The sequence below is a fragment of the Caretta caretta genome, chromosome 1 (assembly GCF_965140235.1).
Source record: "Caretta caretta isolate rCarCar2 chromosome 1, rCarCar1.hap1, whole genome shotgun sequence".
Classification (NCBI taxonomy): domain Eukaryota; kingdom Metazoa; phylum Chordata; order Testudines; family Cheloniidae; genus Caretta; species Caretta caretta.
Genome location: NC_134206.1, coordinates 36,180,983 through 36,206,317, shown reverse-complemented (window position 1 = coordinate 36,206,317; position 25,335 = coordinate 36,180,983). Strand labels below are relative to the sequence as shown.

Here is a 25,335-nt window from a genome sequence, read left to right as displayed (position 1 = left end):
GCAACCCCTAGCGGGGCATGGAAGAATGTGTGGGGGGAGGAGGGGCAATTGGCAATGCCAGCCCTGTGCTGGAGGGAGGGCTTGTGAGAGCGGCTCAGGCCAGGCCAGCCCCGCATGGGCTGGCAGCAGGGGTCTTGGGCTAGCCCCATGTGCAGTAGGTAGAGGGGGGCCTCGGGCCAGTCCCGGGCAGGCGGGTGGCAGGGGATCCTCAGGCTGGCCCCGGGTGCGGGTGGGGTGGACGCCACAAGCCAGCCCCGTGCCATGTACCATTTTCGCTTTGGGAAAATATGGTCACCTTACCCAGAATGATAAGGGAATACATGGCGGGGATTAACTGAGAGGGCTTTCAAGTGAGCAGAAGAATATCTGCTTCTGAAATCCTTCTTCCCAGGGGAAGTGGAAGGGGAGGATGTACTCCCTAAGACTCTTTAATTTTTGGGCTTGCAGTGAGGTAAGGGGGCGCCTGGGATTTGAAACCCAGAGATGATATACTTGGAGTTTTAGGAAGCAGAGTACTAAAAGTTGAAGCCCTTTCACCCCAGAATTCATATTATCTCCACTCCTGTTCCTGTACAACGAGGCCAGGCTGTTGTGTTGAATGCCTGAGTGTTCACCTTCACAGAATATAAGCAAACAACTCAGCTAGGCCATCTCCCAAATAAGGACAAATGGAGAAAGGGATAAATTGCACAGCAGTTAATGGAGATGCTCTTCTCACACAGAGGAAAAATAACCCATCTTGAAGCTCTTCAATCACCCTTAAAAATATAGGAAGATGGGATGTGATTTACCTTTCAAAAGGAAAGCAACAATTATTTTCTTTTTTACATCAACCTCATTTGAAAACCTGGAAGAGCAATAGTGCTTCTTTAAATTAAAGTGGGGGCACATGCCTATTTGAGTGAGGGTGGGGGAAGCATTTTTTTGTTCCAGATCCTTTAATGAGTGTTTAAAGCTATTTATTTTATTTCCATGTCATTTTGTTCATTACTCCCTTTACTGCTTTGTGAACACAACAGTAGGTCCCGAACTGCAGCGACTGACCTTACTTCCAGAGTCCTTGGGTCCACATTCACCTTTATCGTACCACCATTTGTTTTTCAGCTTGTCTAAGACGCCTGCCTCACTGAGTTTCAAAACGGCAAGGTTTACAGGAGTTCTTCACGTGGAAAATAACATAAATAACATTATATATGTTATTTTATGTTATTCAAGTAAAACTACATAGAATCGCATTGCAAAGTGACAGAGCAGAGGCCACAGTGGGTGCTATGTCATGTACTGTAGGCCCAGGTTTAGAAACAGACATATGACTGGGACCTGCTCCATCGCTTTAGGTAACAGGCACATACTGCTGGGGAAGATTTTTAAATAAATAGTATGCAATTACTGTGAACCCAAAACTATTGGCTTGTCGGCATTAACAACATATTCTTCTGAGATTTAAAATGTCTTCAATACAATGAGATTAGATAGAAGACTTTCGTGTTCCTGGCTTCCAATTTATTTTAGTTTGTGTGTGTGTGTACACATACACATGCACACACTCATAGAATACAACTTGGCCATAGCTATTTCATGCACTGCCTTCCCAGTGATAGAGATACGTGAAATTTTAATTCTCATGACGTTTGTTTACAGTATCAATTGGCACAACCCTATAAACATCCTTCATGCAGAAAACCTATTGACTTCAGCAGTAGTTCTGCATGCAGAGAACTTACAGGATGAGGTCCTAATGTTGTTAACCTCAGAATAAAGGGAAATGACTATCAAGCCTTAGTACGTTTCCATACTCAATATCATTTGCACTGACCCGTTGGTCCTGGAAAATAAAACATATTTAAATCTCACTTATTTAGTAAGTGTTTACAAGGGGTCCAGTGAGGTAATAAATTATTGCTTGGAACCTGCCCTCCGAGTTAGGTTATTTGATTAAGACAATCCAACCAAGTTTAGTCTTCATATAAAACACAATCCATGGCATCAAAGTCATGAGCTGCTGTGGGGTTACACTGAAGTTACCAAAACTCCATTAAAAATCTCCAGTGTATTGTATTAATGCTCACCCTTCCTGCCACTGGGACAGTTTATCCTGAAAACAACTCAAATAATAATTGGTTATGAGAACTTTAATTTACCTTCCCTCTCAAAACATTGACTATCAAATTCTTAGTGACCTGCATATAGATATGTATTTATGTGCAGGTGTGTATGAATATACAATGTATACCAGAGAGGGAGGCAGACAACCTGAAACAATGTATAATAGATGGGCTACTCTTAGATATTGGAAAACAATAGCACTGACATGTTCTGGTAGCATCACACAATACAAAACTTGAGCTTGTGTGTTTAAGATATCACCCAATTCCTCCGATGGAACTCATTTCATGTAATGTGCTACAACCCAGAATGTTTCTAAAATGATAATCTATAAATGCAAGATTTAAAATTGTAATAACTAAAACAACTGAAACATTAATTAGTTTAGTGACACTATGTCAAAAATGAATGACACTATTAAAGTAGTTACTATAAAAGAAAGAGGGGTTTAGTCACGCTCGAATTATGTTTCTGTAACTGATTTAACTATATTTCTCAGAATTCTCATGAAGAAATATATTTAGATATTAAAATAAATAATAATTCAGGTTTCCAAGGTTAGCTCTATGGATCATGGCCTTTAATCCATATGGACTACCTTCAATACATTTCCATGTACTCTCTAATGATCTCTGTAAGCAAATACAATACTTTGTACGCTTTCAAATTCAACCCCACTACGTTCACACAGAATGCACTGATACTACTACAGAAAAAAGATATATTGTTTGAGTTTATACTTGTTGAGTATTTAAACTTACATTTTATTGTCAGGCTTCCTGGCAGCAGGCTGTGCAGGTTGCAAGTGGAGTCAGAGACTATAACAGCTGAGAAAACTAAAATTAGTGGGTGGCCGTTTGGGATGCTGGCAAGCTGCTTCTTAATATGATCTCTGTTTGCTTCTGCTACAGGTGTGAAATAATTTACATTGTAATATGGCTTGGATAGCCACTGGCCAACACCACTAATGTTTTGGCCAACACCAGCGCCCCATTTGAATCTTTCTATCCCCAGCCACATCACAGGATATACATAGAAGGGACAACCAGGTTCTGTTGTCACCGTGAAAATCCAAAGCAACTTCACAGAAGTCAGTGGAGTTATTCCAGATTCAACTGGTTTAAGTGAGATGAAAATTAGGAGCTAAATATTAATGAATTATGTATATGAACAGTCAAGAACAATGGCTACCTGTGTGTAGGGGGAGTCGATAGTAATTTCCCCACTCTTTTGTTTGATATTTCAGCACAAGCATTCAGAATTTAGGAACATAAAGCTGCCTAACACCTGCCACATGTTGAGTTTCTTTCTTCTTTCCCACCCACCCTTGATCCATCTGTATCATCCTTTCTGCTCCCATAGGCACCTTCTACATACGCAGTGCTTTGGCGGGAACTTTCAGGTTTTCTTTTCATTGAGAAAAACCAACTGATTTCATGATTTTTACTTTCTAACGGGAAAATTACATTTGCAAGTTAACCAGCCTTCTGTATTAGGTAGCTGGTTGCAATGGGCAGGATAGAGGAAGAACTTCATTTTGTCCATAGCAGTACAGTCAGTGAGCTCTGTGTGAGAGGCCATGTTTCAGTGTTCTCTAGCACTAATCTTTCTATTCAGCCACTTGTCCTATTGACAGTCTACAGCTGCTAAGGCAAGCTTGCCCTTAGAGACTTCCATCCAATGCTTCAATGGGAGTTTTGTGTGTGTGGACGAGACAGAATTTTTCCCTTTAGTTTTTATGTAAATAGCACCATTAAGGCACATGACGAAATACTGTTGACACTTTGGGTGGAATTTAAAAATGTCTGATGTTTTTAAAATTGTATTTGTGTCCATCTTTAAATGAGCCACGTGTGATATCATAGGTAGATATTAAAGTTAGGAAGAAATTATCAGATTTAAAAGTGATCTGAAAGTCTGAGTTTAAAAAACACATTCAAAATTAAAAGGAACTTTAGAGGCTTGCAAAATTTCTATCAAAACCAGACTACAGTTACTTTATTTTAGTATTTTAGTATTTTAGTTCTTCACAAAAATTCATATAGAATAATGTTTTGTTTTTTGTTTTTAACGTTTTAGGCACAAATGAGAGTTAAGTGTCCAAATCCCATTGGCTTTCAGTGGGAACTGAATATGTCGCGACCCTTTGTTTCTTTGAAAATCTCTCCTTCAAGCCCTAGATTTTTCTAACCACACCTGTCAAACAGTCAGATGCTACCAACCTTTCCCACATTGAGTAGAAACATATTTGGTAAGTAGCTCCATTGATTTTAAGGGTGGCAGAATCTAGGTCAATATGATTTACGGCATATTAGAGAAGGGTAGTACAGAAACATAAAATGGATAACTTATCTGGAATTAAATTTTCCACCAAGTTCAGTCCTGTATACTGTACATTATATTGCCAAATGATAATTAATATGATTTTTTTTAAAAAACATGGTTAGGGACTCAAGTTAAAAAAGTTGGTCCAGCTCCTCTGTTAGTGTAAGCTGGTGTAGCTCTATTGAAGTCAACCTACATCAGCTGAAGATCTGACCCATTATGTAATGTTGGAGGTGGTATAAATCTTTCTACACCCAGCTTTGCACATGCAGTACTAGGAGCAAACTGTGCTCTAATTTACAGAAGTGTGAATCTGGAGTAACACAGCAGCATTTGTCCCATACTATCTAAATAGTCACACTGCATATACTGTATATCATAAGAATTTTAGGATTTTGTAGTGAAGAAGATCCAAATCTCCAGTCCAATTTAAAGTCAGTGGCAGTCTTTAAGTAAAGACTGGGGGATAGGGGCCAGGGAGAATAATATGCAGTTAAAGACATTCTTTATTTTTTATTTTACCAACTTCCCCACCTGGCTTTCCTGTCGTTCTTTCCTGTTCCATCTTCACCCATTTACTGGTGGGAGGAACTATGTTCAAAAGGGTAAGGCCCTGACTTTTATGTTGGGAACTAAAAATTATAATGGCATAAAACTTGAATAATTTAATTGTGAAAAATGATCCTAATTTAATATCATACAACACTGCACTAATGGGCACATGCAGCACCAAGAGCTACAGCAGGGAGTGGTTCTAAAACCACTGCAAAATTTAAAAGAGGGGGATAATTGCTATGCAATAGAAGCACTTGTGACTAAGCCTTTAATTAGTTATAAGGCCAGTCCATCCACTAAATGAAAGAAGAGGAGCATTGTATTAGCATGTGGGTGGCAAACAGAAGTAGAGAGCCAGTTTTATTGCTATTGTTCAATGTTTTCTCTTATTTTTGTAAAAAGAAATGGAAATTAAATGGCAAAAACTATACACTGGACCCTCACTAGAACGCTCGTCTATATAGCGCAAATTCGCATATAGCGCAGTTGCGGCCATGGATCCCAAATTTAATTACTTTAATTGGAATTCATTTTAATGGGGTCCCCGCGTTAACGCGGTACCGCACATGGATCCCAAATCTCGCGTTCTAGCGATGGTCCGGTGTATTTGAAGGAGTTTAATGTTATCATGTACACCTGAGGCAGCATGTGTTTAAGACTTGGGTTATTATTTTCAAAAGCACCTAAGTGCTATTTTCAAAAGTGACGTTAGCACTAAATCTTATTGAAAGTCAATATGAGCTATAAATTAGTGACATGGAGATCTTGAAGGGAACTGGTAACCACAGAACACTAATGAACTCTATTTCTGAATTATTGGAGACCTTTCCTTTATGTAGCTGGGGTTAAAACAAAAATGGTGAGGGCTGGTACATCAGTACTATATACTAAGCTTTAGTTTAAGAGCACAGAATGGTTCTAGGAGTTTGCAAGGGCCTGGTTTCACAAGATGCTAAACTCCTTCTGAGAGTTGCTGAGCAATTTAGAATTGATTACAGTGTGTCCCTTGGCATGACCATGAAGGAATGCTTTGGGTTTAGGGTTGTGTGTGCTGGCTGGTTGGCTGAATATCAGCGGGCACAGATCAGTTTGGCCGTGTAGGCCTAGAGTGCTGTATTGCTTTCAGGATGGGGGAGAGGTTGTTAATCTCATCAGGGAGAGTGTAGAATACTGTAATCTAGAATTGGACTCAATCCAATCATTTTTTTTAACTTTATACAAATCAAAAAAGGGACTCTGATTAAGGGCCTGACTCATGGACTTGAACTACTGTTTGTAGCAGTTAGCAGTACAGCAGACCATCATGTGGTTCTGTTCTCTATGTTCTGCTAACTTGATCCTCCGACAGGAAAAAAAGAAAAAAAAAAAGAGAGAGAATATAAAAGCCTTACCCAGGGCCCAATGAAATCAATGAAAAGACTCCCACTGACATCAGTGGATCAGATCCTGTAAGATTATTAGTGGATCTGTAGCTTTACTTCAAAACAAGGAATTTTGTAGAAGATAAATGTCAATAAAACATTTATATTAAGCCAGTCAAGAGTTCAGGCATCTGTATTTTTTATAAAAACAGATGCTGCAGCTATGCAGCATTTATATATTACGCCTCCCAGTGTTGTCTATCCCTGATAATACTCCCTTTATCCACCATCCTTCCTACTGTGATGTAGCAGTCTCAACTTTCCCTGTGTCCCATTCTTTACACTCCCCTGTGCAATGTGTCCAGTTCTCATTGTGCATGCAGTTCCGGCACCTTACTTCATGAAGCTGCATTCCTAGCTTTCTCCTCCCTGACTACTGTTTTTTCCTCTCCCTCCCCATGCAGTCACTTCCCACCCCACCCTTCACTCCCTATTCCCCTGCTGAGCGTTCTACACCAGGCCATCTCCATCTTCCCTCTGATATCCTAGGACATCCTGTTTTTCCCTCTGCTGGCTGCCCTCCTCTACCTCATTGCATGTGGTCCCTATCTACCAGGGTTATTAATAACAGATGTTAAGGCAGATAGAGTTCTAAGGCAGTTATCTCATTATGTTGATTTGAAACATTAAGCATAGTTTTGTGTTTTATATTTCAAACAGATAATAGAACCATAGAAACACAGGGTTAGAAGGCATCACAAAGATCATCTAGTTTAACCCCCCGCCAAGATACAGGATTTGTTGTGTTTAAACCATCCCAGACAGATGGCTCTCCAACCTCCTTTTGAAAACCTCCAGTGAAGAGGCTTCCACAACCGCCCGAGACAGTCTGTTCCATTGCCCTACAGTTCTGACAGTTAGGAAGTTTTTCCTGAGATTTTCTGGGATGATTCAGATACATTATAGGAAAAAAAGTGTTCATTCACAAGCGTAGTATCACCCCCATGACATTTCTGTAATATATTCTATTATATAGTATTTTTTAAAAAGCCCAACAGTGAAGTTTCACAGTGAGTGAAACTTCAGGCCAGTGGTAACTTGGATGGAGTATTATGGAAAAAAAAAAAGGGAAGATGAGAATTTTATGGCACATCAAATAGGCTTTCTTACAAGAAGTTATCTGCAGTTGCAGTAAGTGCCAATGAACTTCATGTCCACATGCACTTAGGAGAAGAAACTAAAGACCACTTTTAAAACTGTAACCGGTGGCCAGCAGACCCGTGGGGAAAAAAACTTGATAGAGCAGCAGGATGGAAGGCAAACAACAGAGGACTAGGACACCAGATCTGGGTGAGTGCAAAGCGGCACAAGAAGTGGTCTCTGCGGCAAGGGCAGAGTGTCAGGAAAGGAGGGTTGAAGGAGGGGAGGAGAAAAAATACAATGTAAGAAACTGTAAAGAAGGCTAATTAAACATGTTGGGTTTCCTCAGCATCACCAGAACCCCTCAATATAGATAGCCTTGTATCTTCACAGTTACCCATGTAGTATTCTCTCTATATTCCATACACGCCCATGCACACAAATATATATTGAAGAGTGTTTGATTGGCACATCGAGGGCTACTTTTAGTATCTTAATTTCTCCCCTACGCCATTTCAGCACACATTAGTTTGCCTAATGGATGCTGATGTGAGAAGGCAAAACAAGTTATGTGACAGGCCATTTGAAAGTCTCAGTTTAGATGAAATGAAGGAAAAGTAGGTTAACTTTATCCAGGGCATTAGTAACGGCCTAAAATTCAGAGCTGTTGACATGGTGAAGGATAAGAGACAGCTGCAATTACCAGTTAACTTTTTTCCTAGGGAATGCACATGAATTTCAGCTTCCAGGTAATGTAACACAACATTCCAGTGTGTGCTATTTTAACTGGAAATCGCATCAGTGTATTGGATACTTTAGCTGGAAATTTGTATAAATAGAAAATTCCTGAGCCAGTACATCCTGAGCCGCTGCTATGAGGAGGCAGAGCTGAGTTGCTCCACTTTCCTCTAATATTTAGGAAAAAACACATAGGAGCAATGCAGTCCAGAAAATGAGGAGTCTGATGCTCATATTTGCTTCTGGGTCTCCTGTTGCTTGTTCAGTAGACCTAGCTTTGAGATGGCTCTGGTCTTGTATCTTTTTGCATAGGGCGCAGGTCATCTACTCTTGACACAGGAAGGTTTCTGAGGATTGATGATAGAATTCATAGCTTAAACAAGTTCCACTTGAGAAACTTGCAATGAATGCAAATATTTTTGCTTTGACAGTAATCACATACATCTGGATCTTGAGCGCGGTTACTAGCAATACTGAAGTTTGTTTGGTTGCAGGTAAAGCCCCAGCAGATGCACCGATTACTTTACATACTGTTTACCCGCTTTGGTGACATTGAGGCTAACCTTGGAGTCACCTCCCCCGCTGCCACATTCTCCTTTGTCGTACCACCATTTGTTTTTCAATTTGTCCAAGAGGCCTTGTTCATTCAGTTTTAAAACTGCGAGGTTAACAGCATTTCTTGAAACGATAAAACATATTTTGTAAGAAACTGCACAGCTGTTAAGATGTTAGAAGGAATGAGGACTTAAGCTCTTTTATAAGCTTGATCCACACACTAAATAAACCTCTCATTTCCATTTGACAACCCTCCTGACAGTATAAATAATTTTGCTTACTTTCAGAGGCAAAAAAAGTGTTTCCAGAATACAACAGACTTTTTTTAAATGACCCAGCTTTTAGCAAGTAAAATTCTATACATTCTATGAACCAACCAAACAGTTATCTGAGCATCTTTGTAAAATAATACTAAGTCATGCTGGATTTATATTTCTGGTTAGCTTGAGTCTGTTTTGAATATGAACACTTAGAGAAACAGGTCAATATGGGTCTAGATTTTTTTTTAGATAGGCAGTGTTATTGTTAGAGCTATAAAATATTTTAAACTAAGGACTACAATTATTTAAAAACTGGTTGATTATTAAATCTATCAAGGCATTTATCCTGCATTCACCACCTTTTTGGAGGTTTAACAGCTGTTTAGGATGCACTGCCTCATATCTTTCTTAATGATCATAATGATGTTTTAAATAATGAATTGATATGTGTCACAAAGCCTAAAGCTAGACAGCTAAATCAATATTTAATCATGCATATTATTAATAAGAGTTTATACAATGCTTCACATGTTTATACTTTACCTACATGATGTGGGGAGCACAGACAGAGCTACCTCCCTTTAAGGTGTGAGCATATTTCCCCCTAGACATCCAGCGGGTCTGCCGGCTGATGTGGTGAGGGTAGGTAATGTTGGGGCACCATTCACATCCACAGGGGCAACTGTAGTCCATGATCTCCTCAGCACAGGGACTGCAATTCTGGCCAGCCCTTACATGGACTGCACAAGGTGTGTGTGTATGTGGGCGGGGTGAGTAGGGGATGCTTCATGCTACCTTCCTCTTCCCCTATGCCCCTGTGAAAAGATTAGCAGGAATCTATCCCTAAATAATAAATCCTGACCTCACTCATGGAAGGAAAGTAAATGTTATTGTCCCCATGTACAAATGGTGAAGCTCAGGAAGCACCACTTCCCCCACCCGTTGCTTGTCCCTATTGAAATCCCTCTGTGGAGGCTGGGCAGGGACTGGAAGAGGACTTCCTCTGTCCATGGCATCTTCCCATCACTAACTCTGAAGGACTTCAGTGGGGACATTGACTTACCTGCTGTCCCTCTCCCTAATGTGGAACCCTGTGAGGAAGGTCTGGAAGAAAGAGCAAGTGGGAGATTCTTTGGCAACAGGGCTCCTATAGGACTCCTGCTGCCAAGAGTCATAGGAGATATCAGGAGGCAATGAAGCTGAACAGGATCGCCAAAGAGGTGACTGCGATTCCATGGATCTCAGGGGCATCCCATCTGAGTCTGATGGTGGAACCCTCTGTTCAGTAGGAAAGGGGCACCTGTGCTCCAGAGATGAAGCAACAGATCAGAAACACATTGAGTGCAAACTCATGGAGTTTTCCACCTCACACAGGGACAGATACATTCCTATTTATTGGGTAAATTCCTATTTTAGAACATCTCCTTTGTCTTTTATTGCTTGGAACTACCTTTTCATATGAGCCCCTGTTGGAAACCAGACAGATCTTTGTTGGTTAACTGAAATTTTGGAAACTATTTCTAAACAGCTATGGTCTGCTTCTGTTTTTATTGTAGTTAAATTTATATTAGATTGTCAATGCAGATAATGTAATTGCTTGCCTTCCCCTGAAACTGAAAAGGGAGAAATGTAAGCTGTACTGGGAGTGATAACAGACTGTTCTTTGTGGATAAAGCCTTAGAAGGGAATTTAGCAGCCAGTCTGACAAATGTAATTTTATATAAGTACTCTAATTATAGGTCATGATCTAGAGAGAGAGGAGAAATAGCAAAATTGGATTGAAATTGTTCATTTGTCCCTTTTGTTCTGGGAAGCAATTGCTTCTAAACCAGAGATATTTACTATGGGTTTCTAATTAAGCTTTTAGGTACAAAGCCTGTGCTTTTAGATACAAAGCCTGTGCTTTTAGACTGCTCACTACGTTCACAGAATTGCCAAAGCTTCCATTAACTTGAATGGGAGTTTTACCTCAGTGAGGACTGCAGAATTGAGGCCAAGATGGAAGCTGGTCCCAGCAGCCTTGTTTCCTTGATACTGAACCATATTCTCTGTTTTGAAAAAGTTTTACATGTAAGGCTTGAGCCTGCTGCCCTGGGAAGTCAATGGTGAAAATTCCTGCTCGTTTCAATGGCAGCAGGAAGAGGGTCTAATATAGCGCCAGAGTCTGCAACCCTCAGTCATATTGCTCAGTACCTCAAAGAGTAATGCCAAGGATCGTGCTGCTGAATGCCAGGGCTGCACAGCTTGGGCCTGATTAAATAGGTGTGGTAGGGATATTGTAACCGGGAGATGAGCTGCCTCTCAGGAGCAGCCCCAGGTAAGGCACCAGTTCGGCAATGCACTTAAACAAATGCCTACCTTTAAGCCTGTGACTTCAATGGAGCTGCTTGTGTGCTCAGTGTCAGGCTCATGTTTAAGTGTGTTGCTGACTCAAGGCCTAAATGCAGCTGAATCATGCGTATTATTTAAATGAGATATACTTGGCACCACTACAGACATAATAGTTTAGCTGCTATTTTGTAATTTCTAAAAAGTATATTTATGATCTTCAACATAAACCATATTATATGTCCTCTCTGGGCTAAGAACTCAATCAGTGCCTATTCAAGTAAGTGGAGACTTTCCTTTTACTTCAGTTATGACTGATAAAAAGCCTTAAATCCTGAAGTCGTTATTCAATTTTGCCTGAGTCCTTATTCAGGCAAAGATCTCTCACTGACTTCAGAAATTTTTTCCTAAGAACAGAGCAAAAATTTAACAACTTAATAATAGGATTTTGCCTTTAGTACTACAAGTTTCGGAAGATTTTTCAGGTTAATGTTCATATAACTTAGATCTTTCTTCTGGCTATTCAAGGTCACTGTTATAATCTGTATATAAAAAACTAGACATGTTTGTTTTTTTAAAAGACACTGAAGAATTAAACCTCTTTTTTAATTTCAATCTGGACGCGGGACATTATTCTCATTTACCAAGTATTCTACTTTTATCTGTAAAAGTATTAAAGGTTAGTGAGGAAAAGTTTTCCATAATCTTTTAGAGCAGCTGCAGCTGCATGATACAAGTCCTAAGAAACAATCAAACACCCCTCCCCCAAATACAAAAACCCCACCCATTCATGAGAGGGTTATTTAGCAGGGTTATTAGCCATATCCATAGACAGTTTCACAGCACAATAGAAAAATGGAAATAAAAAGGATGGAGAAGTAAATGAGAATTTAAGATGCAATCATTGTTCTGAAATTAAGCTCTATTGTTTCTAATTCTAACATATTGTATTCCTCGTTACATCTAGTAGGCCATGTAAAAACAGGTTAGTTTCACACTGCTCTTTCCATTGCTTTGTTATCAGGGTACACCTCAAAATATGTCAATAATCTGCTGCCCTCTTCCCAGTGAAACATACAGAGAAATTCTATGCTCAGACAGCAGACTGGTACAGAAATGTCATTGTGAAGCAGAAATTTCTCAACAGGTTTGATGATGATTACTTTGAATTGAAAATATATTTGAGCCTGGAGAGTAGATTTCATCACTCTTACTCATGCTAAGTAGTTCTTTACTTAGGAGAAGTTCTACATAACATGAGTATGAGTGGCAAAATTGCTATCCAAAATAGGGACAAATCCTAAAGTCCTCACTCAGGCCAAACTTCCATTGAAAACTCCAATGAAGACAACGAGACTTTTGCATGAATAAAGATTAAATAGCAAAAACAGAATAAGTACTTTGCGATTTGGCCCGTAATACTTACTATTACTTTGTATACTTATTAAAATCTTCATAAGCATTTTATTAATATTAATAGGGAAAACAGAATCCTTGGACACAATAGTCAAATCAGTTTAGCCAAATCTGCCTCCTCGTATATTGCAACTGTTTCCAATCTACCCCTCAGTTCATTATTCTTTGAGTGCATGTACAGCGTTTTCAATGTATGGATCTTGGGTACTGTTAAAGCAGCGGTACACACAGGGTACAGAGTTACAGCATGGGAATCCTGGAGAGATTTGTTAAAACCATTACATGTCTCCTCATGCAGGAAGAGCACAGTAACAATAACAAGTACAGCTTCAATTTCTACTTACTGTCATATCTTTTAAAGATCAATTTTTCAGTAATAATTTCCAAAAAACTTCCCAGATGGTTTGGGCTATTAGTTCACTGTATTTAATAGTGCCATTTGGAGGTACGTCTTTGACAGTTAACAAAAAGTAGAACGATGCAGACGGAGAACAGTGCAGGTTGTATGCAAGAACTGCGCAGTTCTTTACAAAAAATAAATACAAGTCTGGAAAGGAATAAGAAGTCTTCCAGTTAAAAAAAAAATCATTATATAAGTCCGGTCCAAAGCTCACTAGAATCAGTGGAAAGATTTTCATTGACTTCAGCAGGCTTTGGATCATGGCAGTAGTTAACAAGATGAAATTTACACTGGGCATCACTCAATAAAGTAGCAGTAGGCATCCTGGGTGAAATTCTGCCCTCATTTGAACTTGAGCATCTCCCATGGCTTACCTGGGATTTCACAGGTGCAAATGATGGTGGAATTTTGCCCTGATATTGTTCTCCTGTAGTAGTGACCAAATAGTGGACACAGAAGTACACTGACTTGCTGAAAACACTTTAAGGGAGTATTGCTAAACTATAGCATTATTTTATAGCTCACCATTTTAGAGCCATTTAAATACACTAGTATATTTTAGAGCATTTGAAGGATAAAAATATTAGTGTATCGAAGTGGTTTCCCTGAGGCCTCCTGAGTTTGTGTCCTCATCAGGAGACATTGAGAAAGGTGGTTGACAGAAGATGGGGGAGCCAGGTGACTCCTCTTCTAGCATTGTGAGAGACTGAGCATATTGACTAACATTGTTGAGGGAATCAGACATCTGTGAAAACAGCACAGAAAAGTGCCTTCCAATACACACTGTTGCCCACTTGGGAAAGCAACAAAAGAACTCTTACTTGGAATTTACAGCCAACTCACCTAGAAATTGGTCTGAACCAAAACCCCTGATCCACACACCCGCGGACCATCAGAAATCCAAACCTGGATTCTGATCCTATCTTTACAATGGGCCAAACCAGAGCCCCAGATCCAAAACCATCCCTAGAAGTTGGGGTGTTTGAAATCTGGATATAAATCTGAATTTTGTGTCTGGAGCCCATCACTACTTTCAACTGCTCAGATTAGTCATACAAATCTAGGGAATTAGTGAACCAGTGTATTCACTCCGGACTTGAATGACCAACAGTACATCTGATATTTCAGTTTGCATTACTGATAAAGGTAAAATGAAAGGTACTTTCCTTCTTCTTAGTCCAGATAAATCTAGACTAAGAGTAGGCTCATGATCAATACGATAAGAAACATGTTTTAGGAAGAGACTATATAAATAGGTCTATGTTCAGGCATAACTGGGTCAAAGAGTAGGACTGGATTCTCTGGTTCCTAAGTCCACCTTGCACTGCATGAGGGGGCAGATCCCCACCTGGTGGGAATTGTCAGCTCTCCAGTGAAGTCAATGGTGTGATAACAAATTACAACAGCTAAGGATCTGGCCCAAGCAGCACAAAAGTGGATTTAAAGCCGCGGAGGATTCCACCTGTGGAAGAGGAGCTATCTGTAGGCATAGCTGTTTCCTGTCCCAGCTCCTCACCACTCATGGCATAGTAGGAGGGAAGTTCTGGGGATGGTGTGGGTGGGGAAGGGATGTGATGCAGCTGAGCTCAGGGACTGTATGCTAGTGGTACAAGTTAGAGCTGTCCTCTTACCACTGTAACTCGCACCAGGGCCAGGTGGCTCAGGATCAGAAAGCCACAACTGACTCCTGGACAGCCTCTCCTCTCACTACATTCTAGCTCTGCTTGGATGCAGTTGAGAATCTGCCACAGAGATATTTTGTAAAATACCTGTTGGCGCCTGTTTATAGACTATTCACATCAGCCTTTGAAATTATTTATCATACAGAATAATTTAAATCACATCTTATCTTGCAAAAAGTAAAAATGTGTCTGTTTTTTTGACTACCTATTTTAATGATGTTTTGGAAAGTGTTGATGTTAGAGTCTAATACCAGTACAATCTGCATGTGTTTGACAATTCATCAAAACAAATGGAGTGCAAATTGTATGAAAGTAGTTGGATATGTTTAATAAATTAGGAATGAAGTAAGCATTCCTTTACTAAGAAAGATCTATCCAAAGTATATCTGATATTTTTTCTCAGAAGACTTGAAAGATCCAGAGTGGAAATAATAATAATAAAAAAATCTAAAGGCAGGATGCACATTTAAAAGAAAAACATAATCTGGTCACTTCAAAGGTCTAAGGACAAACTTTCTAAAATGCAGTCTCTAATTTTGCATGTGCAATCACTTGCAGGAGCAATTCTTCATGTACTGGTATTTATACATACAAAATATTTACACACCGAAATGATATTTGCATAAGCAAATTATGTGCAAATACTATAATTTAAAAACATAAGTAACAGACATGAACAGATTGTACATGTAATTGAAAATTCAAGTACATTTACAGTCTGGCTTTGAGACCCCATTGAAAATTTGACCCACAGTTTATATTAAATAAATAATTATTAGCTTAAATTGGACTTGACTCCCTACTAAGATTATGATTGAGCAATTTGGTTGTTATTTATGGGGTAATGTTTCTTCATCAAAAGGAAATGAAGGTCTGATTCTGTTCTCACTTATCTTTGATTCTGGTGTAACTTCACTGACTTCAGTGGAGTTACTCCTGATTTACATTGGGGTAAATGAGAGCAGAATCAGGCCTTATGGTACCATTTCAGCAAAGCACTTTAACACACACTTAATTACCAGAGGGGTAGCCGTGTTAGTCTGTATCCACAAAAACAATGAGGAGTCCAGTGGCACCTTAAAGACTGACAGATTTATTTGGGCATAAGCTTTCGTGGGTAAAAAACCCACTTCTTCAGATACCCATGAAAGCTTATGCCCAAATAAATCTTTTAGTCTTTAAGGTGCCACTGGCCACTTAATTATGAGCACACGAGTAATCCCACCCCTACTCAGCAAAGGTCTTAAGCATGTAACTACTCTTAAATCTCAATGAAGGGATATAAATTAATGGGATTTAAATAAGTGCTTAAGTACTTTGTTGAATTGGGGCCCTTAAACCAGATTGTTAAAGATATTCAGGTGTCTAAAGATGCAGAGACTGCTAGTTCCAACAAATAATGGGAAATGGGCACTTACACGCTTTCGAAAATCCTACTAGGTGCCTATCTGCATCTTTAAGTGCCTAAATAACTTTGACAATCTGGTCCGAGATTCTTAAACCTTACAAACGTGAAAGTTTTCTAGGGTATGTTCTATATGTAATCAGCAGTAAGCACCATATTTACAATTAAAGATATTGTTTACCCATTTAAATATGATAGAAAGAGAGAGAGTTTGGGGGATACTAGTAGTGTGATGCTGACTGTTTTCTATACTGTAATTACAAACCAATGTAATTTAAATTTGACATTTTTCAATATAATATTTTGGGCTTCTATCACTTCTTCTATGTGAAGATCCTAAAACACTTTACAAACATTAAGAACGAAGAGTCACAACATCCTCATAACCTGAGTAAGGATTATTACCCTCATTTTACAGATTGGAAATCTGAATCACACCTCAAAATTTTCAGACTTGGGTGCCTAAAATTAGAGATCTTACTCCATAGTTAACAACGTACACAAGAGGGCTGATTTTCAGAGGTACTAATCATCTACAATTCCCATGGACCCTCCCAGGCACTCAGCTCGCTTAATTGAACTGGACCTTATAAATAAACATGGGGCATTTCCTTGGTGCTCAATGGGAATTCCACATGGGTGCCAGAAGGAAGAAATGGTTTAATAATAATAATAAACCTGACAAAACTGTGTGTGTTTAACACAAATGAAATAAATGAAGTCATTGGGGCAGATCCAGTGGCTATAAGACAATGTAAACAGCTGAGGTTCTGCTTCCTATTGTTCAAAATATTTATCCAAACTCCAAGCTATTTTGGGGGGGTGGGAAGGGGGTGGAGGAGGAGGGTCTCCAACCACACCACTGTAATCACTTCCTGGTATTAAACAAATACTTTAATATAGACAGATATAACAGCTGATCTCGGCAAGCAACGGAGTAGAATCAGCCCCTCAGCATCCTTCTGTGCTTTCACAAAGCTTAGTTATAAACATGGGGCTCTCAGACAATCATGTGGGGTTATTCTTTGTATTCACCCAGTGCAAAGTTTAATGTAGAAACAGAAAACCAGTTTCCCTGAGTCAAGGGCTGCTTTTGCCTGCACTAACAGCCTGCTCCCTACATAGCAACAGAATTTTTCAAAGTGGGAATTTTTCTATTGATTCCAAGGGGCAGAATTGTGCAGATAAGCAGCAGCAGTCCAAAGCCTGAAACTGGGAATACATGTTCCAGCAAAGACTGGGAGTGGAAGTCCCAAAGTGCTCAGCAATGGTATAACTGTAGCCCATCTGTGGGAGTTTTACCATTGACTTCTTGCAGTGTAGAGTTAGACCCCTGCTGACCGCTTTGAAAATTCCATCTTGCTAGTGTGAGGATTCTGAGGTTTCACACACTTTAATTCAGTGAAACGTTTTCAAAATCAATTATTAAAATAATTTTTAAGAACTCACTTAAAATGTAATGTTTTAAAATGGACACTCCTCATTCAAGGTGTTTAATATCTAGTCTGATTCTTCTCTCACTCTGATGTGGCCAGTGCAAAGCTCCCTGCCATGTTTAAACCCTGCATAGGGGCTGCACAGAGGCACTTCAAATAGTTGCCTCAGCATCCCCTGTGTACAACATAAAGGGTCAAGGTGCTAGTCCAACACAGGCCTGTGTGGAAGGCCAAGCAGGGAGCAGGCCAGGGGAGGGGACACAAGGTATATGTAGACATGGATCCTGTAGCCCTGACATCTTGTTCAACTGGTGCAGAGGGACTGAAGCTACTCTTCCAGTCTTCACACTGGATTAATAGCTGTAGGGTATGTGTGGGATGGGTGGACTGCACTACAGTCTCCTGGCTTAGAGAAGTGGATTTCAGCTGTTCACCTCCTTTCCACTGCACTTACATAAAGACTGATGACCCTGGTTTCCATGGGCGGATTTCACCCTTACACAGGTGTAAATTGAGGGGAGCTCTATTAAAATGGATTGTGGGTCCTTTTTACTGGTATAAATCATGTGTGAGCACAGTCAGGCCCAGCAATTTATAACAATTGCTTGAATATCAGTGTGGTCGTGTTTTACACTAACTTTGTTCAGAGGTAAATGGCTATGTAAGATGAAGAGCGCGGGAGAATCAGATCCATGGTTCCTGCCTGGAACACATATGATCTTAATGTCACATGACACAGGAAGTAAGGGTCATAGACGAGAAGGGGAGAAGCAGCAGAAGGAGACTGGGGGTGATAATAAGTTCAGCTGTGCAGTAACTCAGGCAGCCATGTGCACATCTTGGTGATCCTGTTGCTTTTTTTCTCTTTTAATTTATGTGACATTTGGGGGATGAGGATGTTTTTTCCGGCAGGATGTTTTTTTCTGTTTTGTGGTGGGTTTTTTGCATCTGTTCAGAGGTTTGGAAAGTTAATATAAGCCCCAGGGTCATGCATTAATGGGCAGAAGTGATACAGTCAAACATGCGTGGTAAATGCACAATGTCAGATGGCTCTGCAATACATCACCATCACGTGTGTTGTGTGCATTATACCATAAAACAATAATCAATGGAACATAAATGCTGCTCAGTTAAAGTGTCATGTCATCTAGCTTTCAAAATTATTATTACAGTACCTTCACTATAGAATCTAAGCACTGAGAGTCCATAGCTATGCAAAAATCCCATCAATCTTTTACCGGTATACAGGCCAAAGTTACTACAACCCCACTTGGCTTCAGAGGGACATGTGCTTTGGCCCCTGTTGTTCTTTTCAGTTGTGCAATACAGCTGCTGCTAGCAAATTATATTTTCTTCATGAAAAAGGGCATTTCGATTTGTGCCACCGTTGAAGCCAATGGAGCTATGCTAGTTTACCCCAGCTAAGAATCTAGCTCCTGCATGGAGCATTGAGGTGCTCTTTCACTAACCTCTCCTGTTATGCCAAAATTTAGGGCAGTTGTGAGACAGATACTGGTAGTGTTGGTAAGCAACACAGCTCCATGTCCAAGAAAAAGCCAGTTGTCTCACTGAGAAAATTGTGAGCTAATGATCTGGTTCAAGAATATTTTCAGCAAGTACTGTGATGCTTAGACACCAGCTGGCACTACTCTTGTACTGGTGTAGGATATTAAAGGAGTTCCTGTCGCTGCTGCTTCAGTTGCAATGGCAGCTGGAAATTCTGGAAATTCTGGAAAAGAAGAATTTGATAACAGTGCAGCTGGGTGTGCAGTTCTGATGATGTTTTTCTGAGGGTTAGCTCATCATCGAATCACAGAATATCAGGGCTGGAAGGGACCTCAGGAGGTCACCTAGTCCAACCCCCTGCTCAAAGCAGGACCGATCCCCAATTAAATCATCCCAGCCAGGGCTTTGTCAAGCTTGACCTTAAAAATATCTAAGGAAGGAGATTCCACTACCTTCCTAGGTAATCATCGGAAGTAATGCTTGTTCCTGTCATCTGCAAATCAGTGTCACCCAAGAAAAAGCCAAACACCTGCTCATGGCAGTGTTGGCAATATTACTTTGACATGTTCTTGATTCTTACAAGATGTGGAACTATTACTAGGGTTCTGTTTTCCATTCTCTGTCACGTAAAGACAGGCTTCTACCATCAACCCTCTCCTTTCCTCTCTTTCTTATGCTTCATTTTGACCAAAGAGAAGGAAGTGGAAGAAGGCCAATTCCTGCCCACTCTATCAGCTACATTACAATCTCCTGGGTTTCAGGATGTTTACAATGAAATACAGAGTACAAATTAATTAATCAGAACCTTTCTCTGACAAACACCAAGAGGCTTGTCATTGCAGAACCATAGGAGAACTACAGAGGAGAAAAATGCAGCAGATCAAGATAATATTGTGTGCCAGTAGGGCCATGGCTGGTAGAGGTAAATAATAATTTATCTGATTAAACTAACCTGTTTTCCTACTTGTGGAATGCTTTTGCAGTCTTCTGAAATGTATATGCCATTTAAAATTATGTGACAAGCATCTTCTGGATTTTGTCAATCTATAGATTGGCTCAGAATACTGAAAATTTCAACTGTGTTGCTTAATTGTGGTTGGTCAGTTAAACCACCTGGTATTGTTTCTGTTCCAGCTGGATGAGGGCAAAACGACTTCTGGAATGAAAGCTTGAGTGTCCAAATTTAGATTTGCATTTCCACAGATACACATTCTCGAAACTTTGAAATGTATTTACTTTGAACATTTGGGCCAGTAAAACTCAGTCACACAAAAGGGAAAAAACAATAGCTGAACTGAATTCATTAAAAATAATTAGAGCCAATATCTATGAAAAAATGGCTTGCCTTATTTCATGAGATGTAATGCCTGGCAACAATTAATATCTCTGCTTCCAGATTCTTTCTTGTTATTTATGTACCATACTGGGTGGTTAATATTTCCCTAAATACTAAATTTAGTGCATTTTTCAGTATATTCAATGTGTTGTATATTAATTTGCAAAGCATATCCTAGCACTTTTCTCATCTCTTTGTCAACTGATCACTGGTTGGGTGTTAGTTATGTGACCTATGAGTCTCTCTCTCATTTTTTTCTTCATTATTTTCATAACACAGGCTTCCTTTCAGGTGGAAAAACATATCTGTAATAAGAGTTGCTATGATAATTAGCATTTTGATGTGACCATCAACATACTTGGTCTTTTTCAGGCTAAGGAGGAAGTGATCTCCAGAACTGAAGACCCACCATTGATCCTGCCCTTGTCATACAAACCTAGGGCCTGTCAGCTTGAGAGTCCAAGCTGATCTTAACTGCCAGAGGCGGTCGCTAAGCCAAATCATAAAAACTCTATAGATCAAATCCAACACCAGGAATTCCTCCCAGAAATGAAATGGGAAGCTGTGTCATCTGTGGTATACATGTGTAATATGCTTCATATGCAAAACACTGCTAAGTAAATGGGAACAGAGGCACTCTGCCTTACCTACAGTTTCTGAGCGGTCTTCAAGGGTAGACACATGTAGAGTGCACTGCACTAATCCAGTTAGGAGGTGACAGTGACATGGATAATCATGGCAAGGTCCACAATGAGAGGAAAAGCTGAAGCCTGCTTGCTGAGTGAAGCTGAAAAAGTGAACTATTGACACTGCTGCTACCTGTACACCCAGAAACAGCCAGTGATATAGTAGAACTCCTCGATTGTAAACTTTAGACACACAGCATACTCCTTAGTTAAGCCTTCTCTGGCTGTTTCTGATCAGGATTTCCTTTGTCTTTTCTGAACTGAATATCAGCCAACTAGCTCTTATCCAAGCTCCAATCTCACCCAGACACTGGGAAAGGTGAATGACTGAACCAGATTAAACAAATGTAAACTGAGTGTCATCCACTTTCTAATGGCAGTGCAACCCAAGCAGTTTAATTCTCTCTTTATTGATCAGGTGCAATGATAAAAGAACTCCACACTTGGCATCCATGGGACAAAAGACCAATTGCCTAATACCATTCCTCGGAGTCCTGTGAATTCATTTCAGAGTAACAGCCGTGTTAGTCTGTATTCGCAAAAAGAAAAGGAGTACTTGTGGCACCTTAGAGACTAACCAATTTATCTGAGCATGAGCTTTCGTGAGCTACAGCTCACTTCATCGGATGCATACTGTGGAAACTGCAGAAGACATTATATACACAGAGATCTCTATTATATCTATTATATCTCTTATATCTCTTATATATCTATTATAATCTCTGTGTATATAATGCCATTGTCAGAAGACCATCAACTAATAAACCTATGTGGTTGATGCACCATATCCAGGCTTAAAACTAGATTGAAAAGGGTCAAGGAAATTTGAGATCTCCGGGTATTGCCAGTTGCTTTATCGCACTCTCTCAGTAGTGCTCCTTAAAAAGGAGGATTAGAGAGGAGGCAATAACTGGTAAGATCATCAACACCAAGAGATAGTTTCTTAATTTAATTGCGGTGCAAGTTCTTTGAGGCCGTTTTAGTATATGCAGGTACAGTGACTAACACAATGGGCCCTGTCCCCTGGTTGGAACCTCCAGATGCTACCACAATGAAAATAATAATATAGGATAACTTGAAGCCTGAGTGAAGTGCTGAGTTTTGTGTTGTCTAATGACAGATCAATACTATAAAAATGAAACAAATACAGCTATGTCATATAAAGCCTAATTTGGTCAGCAACAAAGCCATGAATTAGTTGAAAGAATTCCTAGGGCTTTCTTTCAGGAGTTAATGATGAAGATCTGATAGACTGAAATGAGTGCAAATTTTTCCAGCAACAAGAGTGAGAATATCAGTCCACAGTCTGCTCGCCAATGCTCTGATAATTAACATGACCTGAAGCCAGCTGAATATCAAACACCAGGTGAAATTATTAGACAAGGGCAATCCAATCCCCCCAGCAGCCACCCACATAATGTTGTCATTATCAGTGGAGCTATGTACAGAACAGCAAATGCTACAATAACCATGTCAGCAAAGCTAAGTGCAGACAACTGAGCAGAACATTTTAATTATTGCCACCCTCTGAACACAAGCAGCCAGGTATCACAGAAAGCAAGCCATGGAAGCTATTAATGGACCTCTATCGTGGATGTAGGGATCTTGTAATTGGTGATACATTGAACACATGCCTCTTGTGGTCAGTAAAATCAAGCAGGGAGGTATTGGGGCCATTGTTGATTGAGATTGCTGCTAATGGCTTTTTAAGGAAGGCAGGGTGCCAGCTTCTCTCATTAGGTGGTTATGCCTGTGTTCAAGAAATGATTGCCTGAGCTTTAAATTCTAGCTATATGCCCATGCTCTTTTTAAGCAAGGGTATTGAGGAGAAGGTTGTAGTGGGGTTAATTTTGGCACCAGATGTAGCCATCAGATAGACTTTTCATGTTCAAAACCCTGCACACATTAAGTAATTAATCACCACAAAATCCCTTTGAGGTTGAGGAGCAAATGTAATTACCACAATTTACAGATGATAACTCAGGAAGATGAAGTGGTTTCCCCAAAGCCACAGAGCAAGTCAGTGGCAAGTCCAAGACTTCCTAAAACATCCTGCACTCTCTCCTCCAATCTAAACTGACTCTCAGATTTCCTTGATCCCTTCCAGACAGGCTTTCAGTCTTGGTGTGGAATAAAGACCAAAGTGGTCTCCCATTGGCTGATGGTCTCTTCCTAGTGATGGACAAAGTCTAACAGTCCATGCTGATTCTTTTAACTCTGTCAACAATCTTTGAGCATGAGATTTTCTTGGCTTGTCTGGAGATCCTGGCAAGGTTACATGGGATCACAGTGAAACAGTCCTATTTTTATAATTCAGAGATTCCAGAGGGTTGTGTTGATTTCTAGGCTCTCTTATGTGGAGTTCCAGGAGGATTTCTGCAGTCAGCCATTCAAAATGTATATGAAGCCACTAGGGGAATTTGGGATGTGGTGCCATTATTATGTCAGAGCTTTAGATCTCTTTTTGATTGAACCCAGATGGGTTCCCTTTACTTTCCTAATAACTGGATAAGATTGGGACCTAGACGAGAGTGAGCTGACACTCAATCCAGACACAAGAGTTGAAGCTGGATGGCTGGGAAGAATATTTTCAAAGTTGGTTGTGGACGATGTCTGGCCCCAAGATTGAGGGAGTTTAATTACTCTCTGTCAGGGAGCTACTAATGATTCCCCAAATGCTCCTGGAGTTCCAGGTGGCTGTGTGGAGATGCCATTTTTTCATCGCGCTTAACACATTGGCACCCATTTTTTTTGACATTGTAATTCATGTCCTTGTGGCCTACAGATTGGATGAACGCAGTGTGCTCTATATGGATCTATGATTGCAGATGCCTCAAGAGCTAGAGGAGGTGCAGAAAGCAGCAGCCTGTTTATTTAGTGGTGCTCGATGCCAGAAACATCTCATACCAGTGCTCCATAGACTGCCATAGCTTTCTCTTCACTTCTGGTTGTAATTCAAGGCTTTCACAGCTTGAGTTCAAGGCACTGAAGCCCATTATGTTTAGGGTTACTGATCATGTGTTCATGCAAACTTGAAAAAATTATCTTTTAAAAAAATCATTAGTACTTCAGAGTTTTTGTGAAACGGGTGTTTTTTAAAATCAAGTTGATGAAATCCCTCAAGTGCTAAGTACTACACATATATGAATATTAAAGGTTATTCTGCACAACCACCCACAAATTAATATGAAATAAAATTAAATTTGTAACTCAAACTGATAAAAACACTCAAGATATTCAAAGTTAAATCTTGAAAGTACAGAACAAATTGCCCCATTGGCAACAGAAAGAAACTGAGCGTTGGTCTCAATTAAGAATTTACTGACTTTTATTGGTTTGTGTCACAGCATAAATATGATTTTTCTAAACTAAATTATAGGTCTGGTTAAAAATTTCCCATCAAAACACTTTTTCCCTCCATAGCAAATTGAGTTTTCATCTAAATTAATATTTTTGCAGAGGTACCCACTTTTCCTTTTTGATTTTTGGAAAACCTACATATCACTTTTTTTGTGCCAAAACCCATAGTTTTTGGCTGAACATTTTTGTTTTTCAGCAACTAAGAATCAAATTATTTCTGGTATTTGGGTTTTGCTCTAATAAATTTGTTAGTCTCTAAGGTGCCACAAGGACTCCTGTTCTTTTTGCGGATACAGACTAACACAGCTGCTACTCTGAAAAGAGAAATTCAAAATATTCAGCCAAAAAAAAAAAAAAGTATTTCCTAACCAGCTCTACTAACTTCCATTGCTTTGCATTATTAAAAAAAATTATGAGATTTTAAAATATCTGTCATTCACCTAAAGCAATTTCCAAGTACTTCTGGAGCGAGACCCATCTTAATTATATTCAAAATTACACCTCAGTCCTGCAAGCTACCCTTTGTAAGTGGATGGGTCAGAAGGATGCCACCTGGGCACAGAGGCCAGCCTGCAAAAACTCCTTTGCAGAATCAGAGCCTGAAGGTCCAACAGTTTAAATAATGGCATTTGCTTGAGTTACACAAATGGCTTGGCAGAAAGAGCTATAAAAAATCCAGACTGAAATTTTCACGCCTATGAGTGTAAATTGGGTAGCAAAATCCGTATCAAGGGAGCTAA

General features: G+C 39.7%; 1 protein-coding gene across 10 annotated transcripts in view; it reads right to left on the bottom strand.

Moving 5' to 3' along the window:
• Positions 1-25,335, bottom strand: part of GRIA4 (glutamate ionotropic receptor AMPA type subunit 4) — a 283,762-nt gene that overhangs the window by 11,535 nt on the left and 246,892 nt on the right. For 6 of the 10 annotated variants that reach the window (XM_048844283.2, XM_048844275.2, XM_048844266.2 and 3 more), the window contains one exon: positions 1,045-1,159. The exons of 1 other annotated variant lie outside the window; for it this stretch is intronic. In XM_048844283.2, the coding sequence (XP_048700240.1) occupies positions 1,045-1,159 (115 nt within the window). Of the gene's footprint in view, positions 1-1,044; positions 1,160-8,788; positions 8,904-25,335 lie in introns of all 10 variants that reach the window. 3 more of the 10 variants (XM_075127061.1, XM_048844257.2, XR_007355785.2) reach the window with 2 other exon arrangements.